General features: G+C 38.9%; 1 protein-coding gene across 1 annotated transcript in view; it reads left to right on the top strand.

Annotated features, from left to right (window-relative positions):
- Positions 1-1,373: 1,373 nt before the first annotated feature.
- RAMP3 (receptor activity modifying protein 3) overlaps positions 1,374-20,294 on the top strand; it is a 28,213-nt gene continuing 9,292 nt past the window's right edge. Inside the window, exons 1-3 of the mRNA XM_062507649.1 lie at positions 1,374-1,416; positions 7,605-7,634; positions 10,674-10,806. Coding sequence (XP_062363633.1) covers positions 1,374-1,416; positions 7,605-7,634; positions 10,674-10,806 — 206 coding nt within the window. The remainder of the gene's footprint in view (positions 1,417-7,604; positions 7,635-10,673; positions 10,807-20,294) is intronic.

Below are 20,294 nucleotides of genomic sequence, written 5' to 3'. Positions count from 1 at the left end.
GACAGACTTCTTACTAGTTCTGTCATTATTTCCATAGTTCATCTAAAATGGAGACCTCAAGTAGCAGTACCTCACAAGCCTGCAGTGAACCTGAACTAGAGATGTTTAGGGGGTGAAAAAAAGATTTTTCTCTTCCATTTGCTAGAAGTGTATATATCTGTAGTCATAAATCATGAGGAGCTGTGGTCTGGTTGTTCTAGATGTTACACACTTGAGGCAACTACTGTATGCAGAGACTCAGAAGACCCAGGTCTTTCTTAGATGAAAACAAGGAGCACAAAGCCTTTGGCAGGCCCATAGATGCATGGTGAATAACAGTGTTTGCTCACATCCTAGGTAACGCACAAAGAAGTTAATTCAGTGAATTTGGGTTTGTTAGGAATGTTGTGCTTGTCTCTGCTGACTGTAGGCACCTCCTGATGTGTGTAATCATCTCTTCCTTCTACCTTATATCATAGATTAATAGACTAAATCTGAGTTGGAAGGGATCCACAAGCGTCACTGAAGTTCAGCTCCTGGCCTTGCACAGGACAGCCCCATGAATCACACCATGTGCCTGAGGGTATTGTCCAAATGCTTCTTGAACTCTTTCATGCTTGGTGCTGTGACCACTTCCTGGGGGAGCCTGTTTCAGTGGCCAGCCATCCTCTAGGTAAAGAACCTTATCCTAATAACCAACTCAAACCTTTCCTAACACTGCTTCAGGCCGTTCCCTCAGGTCCTGTCAGTGGGCACCTCAGAGAAGAGACCAGTGCCAGGCCTTCTGCTTCCACACATGAGGAAGTTGTAGAGCACAACGTGGTCTCTCCTCAGTCTCCTCCAGGCTGAACAAGCCAAGCTGTGGCACTAATCAGCTTCTTGTATAGTGTCCCCCTTCACCTTCTGGACTTCAGAAGGGCCTTTGGCACAGAGTCCTGTAGCATGCTCCTGGAGAAGCTGGCAGCCCAAACCTTGGACAGGTGTGCACTCTGCTGAATTAAGAACTGGCTGGACGTCTGGGACAAGAGAATGGTGGTGAATGGTGTTGCAGCCAGTTTGTGTCTGGTTCTAGTGGGATTCCCCAGGGATCAGTGTTGGGGCAGTTTAACATCTTTATTGATGATTTGGATGAAGGGATCATGTCTACGTTAGTGAATTTGTGGATGACACCAAGTTGGATGCAAATGATGGTCTGCTGGAGGATGGAAAGGCTCGCAGAGGGATCTGGACAGGCTGGATTGATAGGTCTGAAGTTCAACAAGGCCAAGTGCCAAGTTCTACACTTTGGCCACAACAATCTCATGCAGCACGGCAGGGTGGGGGCAGAGTAGTTGGAAAACTGCCTGGCAGAAAAGGACCTGGGGGTGCTGGTCAGCGGCTGAACATGAGCCAGGATGGCCGAGAAGGCCAATGGCGTTCTGGACTGTGTCAGGAACAGTGTGTCCAGCAGGAGCAGGGAAGTGATTCTCCCGCTGTACTCAGTGCTGTTGAGGCCACACCTTGAGCGCTGTGTGCGGTTTTGGGTCTCTCACTTCCAGAAGGACATTGAAGTGCTAGAATGAGTCCAGAGAAGGGCAGTGGAGCTGATGAAGGGTCTAGAGGGCAAGTCCTGTGAGGAGTGGCTGAAGGAGCTGGGGTGTTTAGTCTGGAGACAAGGAGGCTCTGGGGGAACCTCATCACTCTGTAGCTGCCTGCAAGGAGGGGATAGCCAGGTGGGGTCGGTCTCTTCTCCCAGGTGAGCAGCGATGGGATGAGAGGACACAGTCTTCAGCTGTGCCGGGGAGGTTTAGGTTTGATGTTAGGAAGAATTTCTTCACAGAAAGAGTGGTTTGATATTGGATGGGCTGCTCAGGGAGATGGAGTCACTGTTTCTGGAAGAGTTTAGGGAAATACTGGATGTGGCACTTAGTGCTCTGGTCTAGTTGACGAGGTCGTAGGTTGGACTCGATAATCTCAGAGGTCTTTTCCAATCCAACTGATTCTGTGGTCTCCTCAGCCCTCCTTTCGATGCTTTCTAATAGCTTAATGTATTTTATATGTTGAGGTGCCCGAAGCTGAACACAGGACTTGTGGTGGGGCCACAGCACCACAGAGTAGAGTGGAACAAGTACCCCCCTGGACCAGCTGGTGATGATGTTCGTGTTGATAAATGTCATCTTTAAACTGTTTCTAAAGCCACAGATTTCTTTCTAGTCTATAAACAAATGTACTCCTCTTACCCTTCCTTAGTTTTACTTTCTGGAAGGATGGATCTCTCGTCAAGGATCGCATTTGTGTATGCCACTTCTATAAAAGTGTGAAAAACGTTTACTTCAAGCAGTTGATTCTGTTTTTGGTATATTTAGTTTATTCACTGTCTAAAAGTCAGTGGTTATATATAAAAAAAAAAGTATTTTACATTTCAGTTACATACTGCTTCATCAGAAATACAATGGGACAGAAAAGACTTGAAGAAAACATTGTTAAATTTTTGACTGAGCCATGCAACTTCCAGCACACTACAGATCTTAGTGTACAGCTAAGAAATACCTTTACAGGTTAGTTGCTGAACTATGTTTGACTTAATTATTTATTTGATAAATGATTAATTATTAATAGAGAAAGAAATATTTTATTAAAAATACTGGTTATATATTTATTTAAATAGAGCATACCAGTTTCAAAGTAGTAGAAAACCCATCCAACACTTCTGGAAGTAGACAGACTGTTCAGAAATTGTGGCTTATTATTAATATGCTGCCAGCAGTGACTTAAGAACTTGAAAAAATCAATGTAAAGGACCATAATTTGTATTGCTACTCTGAAAGAGTCTCAGTTGAAGCATGAGTTCAGAATAATGGTCACATTTCCTTGCAGTCACTGGAAAGCTGGGGAGGTCTGTACCAACACGGGCTGGAACAGCTGATGCCCTCAGACACATTCCCTGTTGATTTCTACTGATGAAGCAAAAAGGCTTAATTTACTTCCTTTCATGCTTTTCATGCTCTGCAGGAAGAAGGCCCTTATGTCTAAAATAGTTAACAGTCTGAAATTACCTTTACAATTAAAAAACAATAATGTAGTGCCTCAAACTGTGATAAAGTAAGGATTGAGCTGCCCTTTTAGTTTTGAATATTATATTTCTATGGCTATATATGCATCTTTCATGCCATTGACACAAGGGGATTAAAAAGAGCATTAAAAAGGATTCAGCATCAAAGCAGGAGACAATGCAAAGTTGAGTTCCATGTTATGCTAGCTCTCTAGAAAACTTCTTGAACCCAGAGACAGGTCAGTGCACCCTGCCAACAGGTTTGCCTTGCTCCTGCCATGCCATAGGCTGAGACACATTCTTTTCTGGGCCAATTTTGAATGCAAGTGTAACACTTCTTTCAAGTACTATATTTATTACAAGCTTCTGTTTATTCCTGGCATCCTTCCTTTGTGTTGAGTTCCTGTCATTGCCTGACTCTGTGAACTTCAGTTGCCTCATTTCCTTGGTTGCTTTCATACCATGTCATGTTGTTCTTATGTCCTGTCCCCGTCCCCCTCTCCCCATCCCGCTCCTCTTAAGAAGAAGTGTCAAAAGGACAGTTGGTAGTTGAGAACAAAAGATGACCTTCTGAGCCATGTATATTGTGCAGAGAGTTATTTAAAGAGTGACAGGTGGTTTAGTTTTTGTACCAGTAGCATTATTTTTCCTTTCCTTCCACTTTTATAGTGGCCTCTGGGCTTTCCCATCAAGTTGTAGGGTTTCTTAGCCTTTTCAGAGTGTGTCGTGTTTTGTACATTTGACTTGACCCATATGGAGGAGTTTTAGAATAGGTTTTGGAAGGTAACCATGTGATTCTTGTGTTAGCTCATCTTGTCCTTCTGTATTCAGACAGACCCTAGTAAAATGAATCTTAAAATTATGAATGCCCAGGAAAGAGATAATAAAATTGTAACCAGTGTTCTTTTGATGTAGTAGGATGCCTCTTAACATTGTGTGAGAGCATAGGATAAGTAATTTCCACAGGGAATTTATTTTGCATTAGATACCTTGAAGTGTTTGTGCATTCCTGCTAGAGCACCTGTAATGGCATGACTTGGGGTTTGCATAAAGATTGTTGAATTTTTAACATGATCTTCAGCAGTACCTGTGCAACAGGTAGCTTTATTCAGCATTTTAATACCTGGAGAAATACTAAACTGCTGTAAGATTGGCTTATTCAGTATTTAAAATCAGGTTTATTAGAAAATGTGGGTATTGACATTTGATCAGTATAACAAAATTATATGTGTATATATATAGATTATATTAATAATAGATTATTATGAATAACCTCTCACCTATGTTTCCAGCAAACCATATGTGCAGCATTGTAGAGCAGCAGTTCCCGTTTCAAACTTTGGTTTTACTTGCTTTCTTAAGCTGTATGTCAGGACAGTTCTTGCACAGTTATGTGCTGCTGTCAGTGAAACTTCAAGTTGTGCAGAGAGGCAGCTGTTTGGTTAGTACATAACTTCCAGTGGAGATCTATCCCGATGCAGAAAAAGATTAGATGATGGTAATTGGGAGGATTGCCTTTAAAAAGAGATACAGAGGTAGGCTCTTGACGTGAGGTTTAACTCGAGGTCCTTATGTTCTTTTTGCTTATGAAAATTATGATTGGTAAACATGAGGTTTTGAATAAACATCACAAATTTTGAAGAATATGCACAGTGTTACACTGATGTAATTGCTGGCTAAAAGCTGCATACATCAGTTTTATCTGGTAAAATAAGAATAATTCTGAGAAAGAATGGGAGCCACTCAGGATATCTTACAATACCATCAGAGATAGCATCTTGAAGAAACATTCAGGCAAGAGAAAATTGTAACATTTCACTCATATGTTTACACAAGATTTTCAGAATTGTTCTTAAAACTTGTTTGGAGAAAGGTGGAGTAGGGAGAGGAGAGCACATAGCAATTAATATGCTGCTTCAGATTTATTGAAGTAGTTTCACGGCAGACATTCAGTGCTTCTTTCAGGCCTCTGGGAATAATATCAGTGAATAATAACAGTGTAGAAGAAAAATAAACATTGAGAAATATTTTTCCATTTCACAGAAAAATATTGTATACTTGACAAAATTACAGGACAGTTACCCTGTCATATATCCCAGTTGTGAATTTACATATGGCTGTGAATCTCATTTTCAACTCACTTTTCAATGTCAGAATGATGTCTTTTTGTAAAGGGAGGGTACAGAATAGATAATACCAGGTTCTAGTGAAGGTCTAGGATGGGATTTTTCATATACAAGATCTTGAAGAAGGTTGTGAATAAAAAATTTTGTTTTTTTCCTCAGTTTTCTTACTTTCCATGACTCTTTCCTACTTTCTCTTCTTTTTTTTTTTTTTTTCTTCTTTTCCTAAAATAGGTCCTTCAAACCTATTTTTCCTCATCCTTCATTTGGTGATATGTTGCTTCACCTCTTGCTCTGGGTCTAACTTGGTTGTTCCCTTCCCATCTGACTCAGCTGATGCTAGGGGTGATCACACATGCTGCTTCCGTGTATAGAGAAAAAAAAAAGTGAGCAGCTAGTACAGTTAAAGTGAACCTCCTTTTCTCTCCCTAAATGTCAGTTTAGGTGGGAGTATATGCCAACTGTTTTATTTTGGGATCTTGGTAACTCCTTTCAACACTGACCTGTTTTGCTTCTTCCATGAATCTTCTAATGAGAGATGTCATGGCATCAGCCTTTCAAGAAAAAAGCTGAGCTTGCCCCATCTTAAAGGAGCTACTGGAAGGTTTTTGTGTAAACTGTCATGTCCAGCATGCTGTAGTATCCTGATGAAATCTTTATTATGAGTTGAGTATCTCGGAGCAAAGAAAATAGAGAGGTGGTGCATGGTAATCTGAATGGCTGTTTTGTCCTTCTCTGAAGGTATCCAGACCCTTTTGGTTGACAATAGGTGAAAAATATCCTGTGTTACTTTGTTATGAGCTGATCAAAAAATGCAAAAAGTACATTTTCTTGTGGGCAGGAGGACTTGTGAGCACTAACCTATAAGCCTTTATTCAGTATTTGGTTTTTCACAGCTTTCCTCACTGACACTTGGGGCAGGCTGGTTCTTTCTAGTTGTAAACCCTCTTAAACCCTCTCTTTATTTGCATTGCTGTGGTCTGGTGAGGATTACTGCAGCCATAACTATGAAAGATAGAGAGCACAGTGATAGGACTTGATAGAATAAGAATTGGAGGTGCAGTCTGTGACCTTCCAGGGGAATACCCAGGGTATCTGTGTGGACCCTACACTGTTTACCCAGAATGGGTGGGTTTGGGTTCATTGTAAAGCATGTGCTTTTAATGTGATCTTCGGTCTTCTGCAGTCAATTAGGCACATTTTCAAATGAGGATACAGGAAAAACCTATCCAGGGAATCAAGTATATTTATTAGTCTGTCTGCTAATAGCCTGGAAAGAAAAGTGCTCTATTTGTGAAAGAGATACAGTCATCAGAGTATATTATGGAGTCTCATCTCTATGTGTTTGGGTGCATGACAATTTTCCAATGTGTGGATTCCTGCTCTTCACAGTACATTCTGGCTTGTTTGTAACTAAGACAGAGATTAATGCCTCTCTGGAAGAAAAATATATTCCTTAGAAGGATCTAAATTCTTCTAGCATGTATGTACACAGTAATTTTTGGTTGACTTGGCTGACAGCTTGGCACATCCCAGTGACCATGGTCTAGGCTAATGTTGGTACTGATACTCTGCTACGTATATCTTGGTTCGTTTTACTGGAGTGTCATGTATTGTACAAACAGGGAGGCACCCATCTGTGTGAAATCATTTAATTTCTGATGTGAGGTTAATGCTATAAAGATTTGTCAGCAATTTTTATTCTTCAGTGAGACATCAAAAATAATTGAAGCCATGTCCCTCTTAGCTGTTACAATATCCTGGGTGTGGCTGGAGCTGTGCAAACACAGTGGGCTTCTGTTAATTTAATCCATCTGGATATACAGCAAATCACTAATCAGAAGGATTCTTCTGTTGGTAAAGTTTCTTTCCATTTGGATGCTTTTCTGACATACCTGTGTTAGCATAACTTCTGCATAAGAAGCTTATAGGTTTTGATTGTAATGTTTTTCAAAATCTGTGACTTCACTGTGCAAAAGCTGGAGACTTAAACACATTAAAAGCAATATGCTTTTAATGAAGATAGTACACACTTAACTTATGGTTGTGTTTGCTTGACAATGAAAGAATTTTTTTCTCTACGTGTTAGAATGTGCAGTGCACCTATGTTTTGAGTGTATGTGCTATCTTCTTTAACTTTTTCTTCCTTTAGATATTTGAAGTAAAAATTGCCCTGTCCCTAATCCTTAATATTAGAAACTAGAGGAAGGAGTGGTGTATACAGACCCATAAGAAGTCTGACTCGGCTATTTAAAGGATAGATAAAAAGAAATTTAAGAACATAATGTTCTCTAAATGCTCATTATTTCATTCAGACACTCTCTTTAAGAAAAATGAAACTAATATTTGAATAAGCATTTTGAATATCGTGTTGAAACACAGTTATCCTCTACTTGGCTTGTAATTGCACTAATCCTTTTATATAAGAGTGTGTAAGTATCTAACTCATCTTTTTCTTTCCCCCTTCCTAGTTAACGGTCTAATGACACTTGGATTAGCAGGTAAGTCTTACTTCAAAATTTCAAGCTTCTGTTTCTGTTTTGCTAATAGTTGACTTTTGAGAAACCCTTCCATCCTATCTCATCTCAGTTAGTCAATTGTCATGCATTTTTTTACAACTGGTCTTGTCCATTTGTTGTATGCAAAGAGAGGGTTGTAGTGTTTTGTGAAGGTTGCTTTCAGTAGTAGGGGTGAAACTGCAGAATTATCCACTATTTTGATCTCTTTTGGTCAGGTATTCAGACAGAAACTTGTGTCATCAGATTGTGCTCAAATGACTCTGATAGAGGGGTTTTTTTTTTTCTGTGACCCTGCACAATATTGAAGTTTTAAATACAGACAACCAAAAATACCAAGGGCATGGAAAATCCATTCAAACACCCTGCTGGGAAAGGGCTGGAATAAATTGTCAGCACACGTGATGTAGTAGAAGAAAAACTTGTACTCTGTTGGATTTGCTTATAAATCAAATGATAGCTGGCAGTCTAGAATACCCTGCCAGAAAAAGCAGCTTTGTGTAACTTTTGTAGCATCAGTGCAGGATTTAAGTTGCGAGCTATGCAATTTTCATATGTGGTTTTGAATTCTGCAGGTTTTAGCATTCATCTGTGGGTCTAGCTGAGGAAAGTAATTGGTAACTGCTGCAGCTGCCAGATGAATTGACAGGAACACTTAAGTAGGCAGGGTCCGTGTTATCATGCTAACTTCTCATGGATAAAATTGTGCTGCCCTGTGTGGTAATTTTTCCCATTTCTGTCACTGATGATGAATTGTAGTTCTGATTTTTGCTGATATGGGTGAAGACTTCAGGAGCACTGACAGTCAGACACAAGGAAGGAGCAAGGATTAGGTCCCAGTGAGTGACCTGTGCACCTGGAGATACCTGTGGTCTGTAGGAAGCTGTAGACCTATTTCAGGTGCAGCATAGGCTGTCCCATTATGGGCCTGCTGCTCTTGGCAAATATGTGAAAGCCAAGTGTTTTTTTGGCCAGATGAGATGGTTGTAATTTGTCATACAGATCATGGAGAGAGTGACCACCAGCTGAGGAGTCAGCTGTGATAGCTGGAGTTAAATTGCAAGGTGCTCTTGCCTGGGGTTCCAAAGGAGCCAGCTTCTTCCTGGGTGAAATGATGTTCATTCAAGCCTGTTTTACAATCACATGCCTCATTTCAAATGGAGGTACTCAAGCTTCTGAGTGATGGATGGATTATGATGTGAAGCCTGAGACCAGTCATTTTGCCTTAGAGTTTGGGGTTTTCTTTTCTAGATAGTAAGGAATGGGGGGCCATGAGGACTTCTCTTTTTACCAAGCAAAGTCCTGTGTGATTTTGACCTCAGCTGGCCTCAGGCAATGTGTTTGACTGTTATCACACAAAATTAGAACCATCAGCTCTTTTCAGCAGTGATAGGATCCTGCTTTCAAAGTAACTAATAGAAGCAAAAGAAATACCTCCTCTCCCTGGTGTAAATATGTTCTCAGCAAAAAACAAAACAAAAAAAAACCAAAAAAACCCACAAAAAAAACCCAAAAAACCCCCAAAACATTAGGAGTAAATGGTCTGTTCTCCTTGGCTTTATTCTTAAAAAGCAACTGTTCCTCCAGAGTTCTCACGGGCATTCCATGATATACCAGTTTTTTTAGGGTTGCAGTTTTGTTCTGTTAAATCCTTGGATATGAGCTGCTGTGAAGGGAAAAAATTACATGGTTTTTTTCTGACTAATTTAATTTAAGCATTTGTATTAAAGACGTTTATATACATATATTTACAGGTAATTTTCAATGTTAATGCATTTTTTATACATTAGAATGGTCAAAATAGTGGCATCTATTGAAGTAAAGCAAGACATTTAATGGCTTGATTAAAAAAAAAGATGTTTCAGGCTTATTAAAATCAAACACATTACTCTGAAGAGAATTTTTTTCAGAATTTCAATTTTATAAGAAATGTCAAAATATTGTCTTTGTACTCCAATTCAGGCATGTGCTGGATAAGAAGAACATTTGACTGACTATACTGGAGTTGCCATTATAGGTTGAAAAAGAAACAGGCTTGCTCAAGTCAAGGTTAACTCTTTCTTTGCTAGTAGCTATATGCTGTAATTTCAATTTCACTTGATAATTGTAGATAATTCATAGAATTATAGAATTTTTTCTATTGGAAAAGACCTCTGTGATCATGAGTCCAACTGTTACGCCAACACTGCCAAGTCCACCACTAAAATTTATTCCTAAGTTCAACATCTACACACCTTTTAAATACTTCCACAGGAGGTGGCTCAACCACCTCCCTGGGTAGCCTGTTCCACCCCTTTTGGTGAAGTAATTTTTTATAATATCCAGTCTAAACCTCCACTGGCACATCTTTGAGGTGTCCTGTCGCTTGTTACTTGGGAGAAGAGACCAACCCCTCCTGGTTTCACTCCCCTTTCCCAAAGTTGTAGGGGGTGATGAGGTCTCCCCTGAGCCTCTTTTTCTCCACCCTAAACAACCCCAGCACCCTCAGTCCCCCCTCATTGGACTTGTTCTCTAGACAATTCCTTTATTAGCTATACTAAAGGAAAAGCTGTGACTGTGGAAATTCACACCCTTTAGCTGGTAAGACATACAGATATTTCCAATGTTAAAGTAATTTCACAGTAATATAGTTAGTTGAATGCGATGCATCTTTGTAAGCTTAAAAAGTGCTTTCTACACTGGAATTGGGGATTGGGAGATCCAGTTAGCTTTTAACTAAAAATGCAAATGGTAATGAATTAGTATGAGTAGTAGCTAAGTGAGATGAGAAAAGTGATTAGATAGGTTCCTCTGTGCTAGGTTTAAAAGACAGTACTATATATGGTAACCTTTAGCTTTTTATACCAAGTTATGTTTTTAGCATATTTATGTAAATACTTTGTCTATTTTCTAAAATTGCATAGAAAATTAAATGCTAATCTTATGAGAATGTAAGCGGCAAGTTGGACTGTGTGACAAATTTGAGTGATGTGTTTATGCTTCTATTTCAGTGTTTGTGATTAAAGTGCTTCTGATGTTTCCTAGGTGCACGTCAACAGACTGAGCTCTGCAATGAATCTCTCATGTTAGAAAAGTTGCCTGCCTGTGGGAAATTCTTTGAAGAGATGATGAAGAAAGTGGACTCAAAAAAGTGGTGCAACCTGACAGAATTTATCATGTAAGAGTTAGTTTTGGTATTAATAGTTCTCCCATAATGCATGCAAAATATTTATGTTCCAGAATATAGAAAACATTCTGTGTTTTGTTGCCCCTTGCAGAGGGCTAAGATGTAGCCCTTAAAGCCCTTCAGTAAGGCCATAGGCACACAGACACACCCAGCTCTTAACTCAAACATTTTGCAAAATAATCCACTTTAATGAGAACTAGGCAATGGGCTATTTAATACTAACTGCTGTTGTGTTACCTCACACAGTTGTGTTTAAATTTAATCTATATTTCTGTGCCTTTTAAGCAAACATTCCCTGAGTAATTTCTTTTCTGTGAAATTATTAAAGCAATAATGCTTTTAGAATCATGCTACTCTGACAGCAATGCAGTTCCCTCCTCTCATTTCCCTTTTATCAGTAAGATGACACTGTTTCAGAAATTCACCTCATGTGAAATTGCCCTGTCCAAATTTAAAATGATTTGTCCTATTGAACCTGCTGTCATGATTTTTTGCCTGCCAGCTAGCATGGAGAGAGTGAGCACTACCCATTCTGTTTGGATGTCTAAAATACTGCAAGACTGACAGTAGTGAGGGTAGCATTATTATTCTCTAATCTCTTTTCCTGTTCTGTAGTTACTGGAGATATTTAAACATCTCTCTATAGAGCTGCATACTTCAAATTCTGATCTGGAGAAAACTCACAGGGTTTGTGAAATTGGTGGCATTTTTTGCTTTGTGGAGTATCTGCTTCTTAAGACCATGTCTGCTCATGCGTAATGCCTGGTTTTCAGAAGCTCTGAGTACCCTCTACACCCGCTGAAATCAGAGGAAACTGCAGGTGTTCAGCACTTCAGAAAGCAAGACTCAAGTGAACTGGAGCTGGTATGGTACGAGCCATCCTGAAGCAGAACAGCTTCCTGCATTTGGAACTGTGCTGGTGCTGTTTCTGGAGGCTGCTGTGGAGGCAGAGCAGCCCCAAGAACGTTGTCACCTCATCTCTTACAGTGTCACTGAGCCCTAAATATGTTCTTGTTGGGTCGTTGGTCTTGTGTCCTGTTTAGTGTTACGTTGTGTGATGCAAGGCTTTTAAGTAGCTGATCACCAGCAGACTCAACAGATAATGAACTGTTGGACTGCAGTGCTGTGTTGCAGCAGTTCGCCATGACTCCCTTAGCACCAGCTCCTGTGTTGAAATGCCCTACCTTTTGATAATGTTTCATAATCTGACAGCATATTATCAATTTTGATGCTTTTCCTTCCTAGCACATTCATTCGCACACCTTGATGACTTTAAAAACCTTGCAGTCTGTTAAAAGGTAGATTCTTAAATCCTATGGCACTGGAGTGAAAGATGCACTCATGCAGCTCTCTCCAGCTGTGGGGAAGAGCAAGAGAGGGTTAGCTCTTCCACACCAGCATGAAGAAATTGCAGTCAAATCTGACAGAGAAGTGTGTGCATACAAAGAAAAAGAAAATCCTTGTAGTGCTGGCACTGCTAAATTTATTTAATAAATATCTGTATGTTATGGAACAACAAATTTAATTTTATAACTCATCTAGGTACAATATGTTTTATTTATTATGAAGGAAACACTGCAGTTTTGCTGCATTTTATCTTCATTGCAATTGCTTTATAATCACAAGAGTTGTTTGCTGATACATTGTTTGAATTGATCAGTGACCTCAACTCATGGGATTACTTGCAGCAGTGAAAAGTAGGAGTCTAAATATTAGACTATTCCTTTATTAATGCAGGTGAAAAAGCAGGCAACTTTTTGCAAGATTTCTGCTAAAATTTCTTCAATAATTTGCATGTTCTGGTGCAAGAATTTTTCAAGGTTTGGAGATGGCTGAAGTGTCTGAGTTTTCCTGACTTTTAATTAGGGTTACGAATCCACCTTGATTTTATCTTTTCCAGTTGTGCTGACTGTTTGGTGTTGTTTTCATTCCCATTACAAGAAGATTTTTCTGAAGAAGTTGGTCAGTCTGAGGCTTTGCTCAGTTTTCCTCAAAAGCAGTACCAGAAGTATTTAAGACTTTTCCAGAAGAAAAAAATCTTTTATATTTTTACATAATACACATTTTCTAATAAAACGTTTGGGTTTTTTTTATGTTTCAAGTTCTACTTTAGGAGAGAGTAGCAGGAGGAATTTGTTTTGAAATTTATCTTCTGAATCGAGGATTAATCAAGCATTAGAAGTCTGATCATAAATTTACTGTAGGAATTCATTACACTGAAGAAACAGCAAATGTGCATCTGCCTTTAAGATTTTTACAATTTGAGAATGCACATTGTTATTTGATGTCATTCATTCTATAAGAAACATGCAGAATCACAGAATGGCCTGATTTGGAAGTGACTGTAAAGATCCTTGAGTTCCAACCCCCCTGCCTTGGGCAGGGACACATAGAGGCTAATTTATTCCAGCTCAATGGAGGAGCCCTGAGATACAGGACAGAAACATTTCTTACTTCTTACTTTGGAGTAATCTGAAAAATTAATGAAAAACTGGTGTATCTAGTCATGGGCACTTAAAATGCAGATGATTAAACATGGTAGTATTAGTTTGTGCTGATTTTATATCTAGCCTCCAGCAGTAACAGATAATCAGCCTGGATCAGATATTAGGTTAAAACTGTGGGTTTTGTATAAAAGAAACTGTTTCTTCATGCACTAATTTCTGCATGGTGGTTTTTCTATGTTTTTAGAAAGAAATCTGTGTAACTTACATTGAAATGTAGCAGTTAATGGAAATCTCCAAATTTTCTAAATTCCTTGTTTCGTGGAGGAGTTTTAGCTCTTCAGTATAAATGGCTGTCCTTTGGCTATGGGATTGTAAATAGGAATTTTCTGTAGTGCTTCAGCGGTTGGCCAAACATTTGTGAGGGAATTTGCGGTGAGTCCAGTTTGCTGTAACTTAATTAAGCTATGAGGTTTTTTTTTGACATCTCTGACATTCTTAACAAACTTGAATTCTTTAAAAAGCAGCCTTTTTACTGATTTTGAGCAGATGAGGCTTCTGTGTGTGGCAGGTGGTACTGCAAACCAGTATGAGAGTTTTAGCCTCCACAGCTGATAATGATCTTGCTGGAAGTGTAAAATGATCACATATAAACAGTAAATTCTCAGGTAAAGCTTTACAGGAGCGCCATTAGAAGGAAGTTTCCCTTTTAATTTTTGCGTATTTCTGTGAGGATTTTCAGTTAGTTAGGATACAAATACTCTGGGTCAAATTGTCCAAAGGTATTTGAAAGCTTAAATACGATGAGGGGTCAAAGTGGGATTTTAAAATATTTTAAGTAATTTGGATGTGGTGGGTTTCAGTGGTTCTAGCTTGGACATGAGAATATGAAGGCCAACCAGAAACAGCTTACAGGAAAGGTAAAACCTTCAATACACAGCCCGAGGTGCTCATTGACAGAAGAGAAGGAGTTTGCCTAGTCGCAGTTTTGCTGAGGCCTTTAGATTATTAAGAGAGAGCTCTGAAGATGAAAACACAGTGAGGTTGTTTAAAAGACTCAAAGTTGTGGTACACGGCAAGTGAATAAGCAGAGACTAAAGTGTGGGTGAAAGCTATATGGGGAGTTAACAAAAGCAAATACACTTTTCATTTGCGAGAAGACTGGAAATTGCAGAAAGGTTTTTGTTTTTCATGTATAATATTTCTGTTATGTCTGCTTACAGTAACATGTATGTTAATAGTAGTGCATTACATATCATAACTATGTGTTATATTTCTGTATTATCTTCTTAATATTTAGCAACTACAGATGGATATGTAAAATCAAATACTGTCCACAAGTCAAAATTCATTATTAATAGTCAGACTTTTTTAGTGTGCTGTGATAAATCCTGGTGTGGGACTGCAGTTGAGAGGCCAGGTATGACTAATTCCTGAAGCAAGTGGCCAGATGAAGATGAGAGTGCCCAGAGCTGTCTTACATGAACCTGAAAAAATGTTCCTCATTTTAATTGCTTAGATTACTTTCTATTCTTAGCTCATGAAACAGTTTTTCAAATATTTCTAACTGGATCCTGGAAACAATTTAGTTAGAACAAACAGTCTCTTAAACAAATTTTTGTGTGTCTCCTAGGCCTAACCCCTACGGAAATGTGGGACTAAAACATACTAAAGATGATTTTCAGTGGCTTGTTAAGGTTTTGGCCTGCTCCCAAGCACCAGTCTTCTCTCCTCTGCATCACCATTTTCCACGTATTTCTGAGTGCAGTTACCAGCATTTCAGTAATTATGATGCCAGAGAGATGGCTGTGGCCATGTCTGCACTATTGCAGACCACACAATGTGCCCAGTAGTCACTATTCTAAACCCTGTAAAAGTGTGTGAGTGTACTGTGAAAAGGCATCAGCTCTTCGTTTGAAAGATTAGTATTGATCCATTACATCTATAAACAGATAGTGTCATCTGTTACAGGTGGGGAATTATCTCATTTCAAGCCAATATTGCTGTTGCAGCTCTCATCTCACAAGAGTCTAGGGTTGCATACCTGCTACTTTGGGAGCTCCCAGTCAGTCATTCTGTGTTTACCAGCCAAGGAATAGCCGTGGATTTAGAGTCCAAGGGTGAAATAGCAATTTCTGTTTTGGAGGAGAGTTCTAGCAAAGTAGTGCATGTAAAACATGTCAGATCTGGACTTTCTATTTGAGAAAAAGAACTGATCGTAACAAACTTCTTCCTCCAATCCCTGCATTTCTTTTTACCTGTTTTCACAGCTCTAGGAGTCCCTAATTTGCAGTGAGGCAGTGGCTGTGTGAGATTGTTTTACAGTACCCAGAAGATGTTAAAAGTCTGATTTTTCTCATACTTTAAATTTTAGTTCGTAGCAGAATATGAGAGGGCTAATTTTTTCTTCAACCATACATCTGAAGCAGATTCATTGCAGGTATATGTGTGTACCTGATGAAATTTCCTGCTTTGCTGTGTGCATGGTCCATGGTCTATGCCCACTGTAAATAATGATTCTTTCTTCTGTACAGCCTTAGTGTAATTTTCCCATAACACTTTACATGGGCTGTTAATTCTATAAACAGTTTTTGTCCCATTGAAGATGATGAGGGAGTCCACCCATGTTCTGTACAGATGCTGACGATTTGAAAAAAGAATTAAGGATAAAAAATTGTATGACTAAATTTGATGTAATCTGGAAAAATAATCCTGTTGCTCAGTTTCAAAGTCAGTGGGAGTTTTGCTTGTTAGAGTTTGGCCCAACTAAGCTAATTGTAAAAGTGCCTAGTTTTAAAAGAAACTTAGCAAAATATTACATAAAAGAAAGCCAGATCACATTAACATCAGTGGGAAGGCAAACTCTGGAAGAATCATGTGCAGCCCAAAATGAAATTACATGCCCACATTTCTGAAGCTTAGAGCTAAGAACCTCTGATGGCTGAGTGTGCATGTAAGAGCCCTCCAAACTAAGTAATTTTCTTGGCTGGTTATCTGAGTTTTTTCATCTTCCCCACTGACTACTGCAGGAAGCCTGATCTGGACACCAATCAGTGATTGCATCCAGCTGCTGATGACAAAACTTCTACAGAAGAGGAATGTTCTGTGAAAACCATAGAATCACTGAGTGGTTTGGGTTGGAAGGGACCTTAAAGTTCACCTGGTTCCAAGCTGTGGGCAGGGACATCCTCTGGTAGACCAGGTTGCTCAAAGCCTCATCAGTCTGTCCTTGAACTCTTCCAGAGATGGAGCTTCCACAGCTTTTCTGGGCAACCTGTTCTAGACAGTAAAGAATATCTTTCTAATAACTAATCCAAACCCACTTTCTTTCATTTTAAAGCAATTCCCCATTGTCACTACTGTCCCTCTCAGCTATCTTTAGTCCCCTTTAGGTATTGGAAAGTGCTATAAAGTCTTCACAAAGCCTCTTTGGCTTAACAACCCTAAATATCTCAGCCTATCTTCAGAGGAGAGATGCTCCTTTTAATTTGCCTTTTTAAAAATGGGGGTTCTTTCCTCTTTTCCAACAGCAATGTCACTAAACTGGTGTGACCTCTCAAATGTGAGGGTAGTGACTTAGCCACTTCCTCTGCCAGTTCTTTCAGGACCTGCAAATGCCTCTCATCAGGTCCTGTGGACCTTCAGGTTCCTTACATGTTTTGGAACCTGATCTTCTCCTACCGTGGGTAGTTCTTAATTCTCCAAATTCCTGCTTTGCCTTCTGCAAGTTAGGGGGTCTGACTGGAGCATTTGCCATTGAAGACCAAGGCAAAAAAAGTCATTAGAGTATCTCAGCCTTCTCATTTCCTGGGTAAACATCTCTTCTGGATAGCGTCAGCATATTCCCTAGTATCAAATCTCATTAGAAATCCCTATTGAAAATCTCAGACAAACCACTGGGTTTGTTTTGCAGCTGAGGTGAGCCACTGATTCATGTGAGCTAATATGTTCCCATGGTAATGGTCTCACAATTAGAAAACTAACACCTTTCTTTTAAATATTTTCAGAAAAGTCTTGCTTCTGGATTTTTGCATGTGATTTTTTTCACGTGAAAGGCAACCTGGGGCTGCTGGAGACTAGTTGTTTGGGTGACCAGCACATACAATTTTAGATCCAGAACAGTGCTGATTAAAAGGACTCCCACCCTTCCTCATTTGTGTCATGTTAGGAGGGGGCTGTCTGTATTTGTGTTGTGATTCATATTCCTGTAGACAGACAACTACATCAGTTATGGTTTACCTTAGGCAAAGTCATGATAAAAATGCTGCAAATCACAAATGTGCTTGCACAGCAAAAGGCCATCTTACTGCCTGGTCTCTGGGTAATTTTCTGCAATATTGTTGCCTAAAGTTCTCTGTGTCTGAAGAGTAGTATCTTCTTTTCTCCTGAAGATCTAAGTGGGAAGGGGGACCAAAATCCCTTATTTAGCCAGCTGTAAGTTCTCCCAGTTTTGTTAGTCCAGATTTTATAGACGAAAATATTCTTTGTCAGCTCAGTGTTTCTGTGAAGGAAGGCTGAGTAAACCTGCACTCTGTGTGGCCTCGTGTCAGTGTAGCTGATTTACCATTTAGTGCTCAGTGGGTATAGGAAAAGGATTGGTGTGGTAGATGCCAGCATTTGGTCATCTTTGGTAGGACTGGCTTCCTTCGAGCTTCTCATACAGATACAGTTGCTGCTTTTTTTGAGCTCTCAGCGAAATGAGGATGATGCTGATATTTAATCTTTTTTACCTGTGCATTTCTTTCACCTCTTTAGATATCAAAACTTAACAGTAGTTTTGTATTAAAAAAGCCATCTAAAAACTCCTAGAGGCCATGTCAGCAGTGGCAAAACCAAGCTGGTAATTGTTACCCCAAGAACATACTGTTTTCCTTCTGTGACTCATGCCTTTCTTTTCAAAAGCAAGGCACCTAATAAATCAATTAGGTGTGAGGAAGTAAAACAATGGAAAAGAACCTTTAAGCACTTGTGTTGCCATCATGCTGGTAGCTGACAATAGCAGTTTTTCATGGCAGAAATAATACTGCTTGCTGTCTATTATTTAAACATTGGGAATGAAATAAACCTAAAGTTTATAAAATCTCACAGAGTAGTCAGCTACAGGACTGTGCTGGGAATGTGTCCAATCATGCGCAGTTTTGAAATCAGCCATCCTTGTTGCTATGAAGTTAATGCAAAAGCACAGTGGGTCCCTTAATGGGGCTATAGTAGAATATCTTCCATAGGATCTGTATTTCAGATCATACATTCGTATGAAATGTATTGGCTTTATTTTATATTGAGTAGATAATACGACCTGATGAAAATAAAGCAAGTGGTTAGTTTGAATTCAGAAATGAGGGTTCAACATGAGGCAGGAATACTTCATTCCCTTATAACTGCTTTCTTTCTGATGGATACAGAGGCTGAAATATGGTTCTTTAGTGCAGTTATAAATATCACCTTTACTATGAGTGAGAGGCACAGACATTTTATATGAATACATGGCTATGAAAAGAAAGTCTATATTTGATAATTCCAGGTGAGGTATTGGATATGCTTTGGATACTCATTTCTAATACTTCTTCTCTCTTTAGTGCAGAATTACAGCAGTGCATTTCTAAAACTGTGTTTGCAGTGGCTATCTTATATTGATGCAGAAGGGTTGTGAAAAACATTCACATTTGTGAATGCACATTCATGAATGTTGAATTTTTAGTGAATTACTCTCACTTCTGAACTGTAATGCTATATTAAGAACACTGGCATTTCTAAGTTCTGTGCTGACCTGCAGACCGCTTTGCTTATAAATGCAAAGCCATCAGTTTGTTCTGCAGCATCTTACAGGCATAGCTGTGCTACAAACTACCAAAGCCTTGTCAGTTTTTCTTCTGATGAGATTTCTTGGGTTTTCATTTTAGACACTGAAAAAATCTTGCTTTTTGCAAACAAAACCTTGCTTTGAAGAGCTCACTTGAAACTGGTAAATGGGTTTATTGTAGAGGATTAGGAGAAATCAGCCAATATTTTGGGAGGCTGCTGAATTATATACATTAAGTACGAAGAGCTCAGATTTGGTGAACTAAAACTATGTTTTTGTTGTTTATATCACAATATATGTTGTAATCACAGTCTACAAAAGCCACCATTTGGGGATACCAGTGCTGTGGAATAGGGAGAAAGCGACTGGAATTTGTCATTCATCACTGATAACTTTCTTACTTTGTTAAACCACAGGAGACATTGGGTCTGTGTTTTAAAACATCATGACCATATCATGCGAGAACAATGTGTTTTTCCAGCCTATTATCCATCTTTTCAAGGTTTTTAAGAGCTCAAATCTTTCTGTTCTTCAATTTATCAATAAAATTTTGCAAATCTTTGTGAAAGTTCTGTTAGTATGAAAAAAGAGAAGGATCTTCTGAGCCTGCAGCTAAATAAGAAGAGAATTACCTTTTCATTATCAAGACCTGAAAACTTCAGTTTTTAATTTCAGATTTCAGTTTAAGTGCTTTCTCAGCAAGTTTTAACATCTGTTACATTTATTTATCCTGAGCATTTTTTTTTTTCAAAAAGGGAGTTAAATCTGGCATTTGCCAAGAGGTTACTAATATAAATATCAATATTTTCTTAAAGTTTTGGAAGAGTTTTCAACACTGGTGAAGCTGATGTCACCTGAAGACCCCAGCAGGAATATTTTAGCAAGGGTGCTGTGAGACAAATTGATATGTACATCAGTAGATGCCTTGGACTAAGGGTGATAGCTTACACTTGCATGGTGGCATTGGTATGTCAGTGCTCATATTTCCAAGTCAACTAACAAATAGGTAAAGATACAAGAAAATAACAAATCTAAGTCACTTGGGAAAAATAATGTAAGGAATTTAGGAGTGATGTCAGAAAGCAGTCTGCTATTAAATCTCAGGACTGTCAGCTAATATGCCTTTCAACACCTTTCATGACCTTTTTGAATTTTATTGTGTTAAGATCAATAACTGAAAACAGTCTTCATGGAGCTTATTATTAAAGGCTGTATTTAAAAAAAATGCATTAGAT

This window comes from Cinclus cinclus, chromosome 1 (genome assembly GCF_963662255.1).
Source record: "Cinclus cinclus chromosome 1, bCinCin1.1, whole genome shotgun sequence".
In the NCBI taxonomy this organism is placed as follows: domain Eukaryota; kingdom Metazoa; phylum Chordata; class Aves; order Passeriformes; family Cinclidae; genus Cinclus; species Cinclus cinclus.
This window is presented reverse-complemented; position numbering and strand designations above follow the sequence as displayed.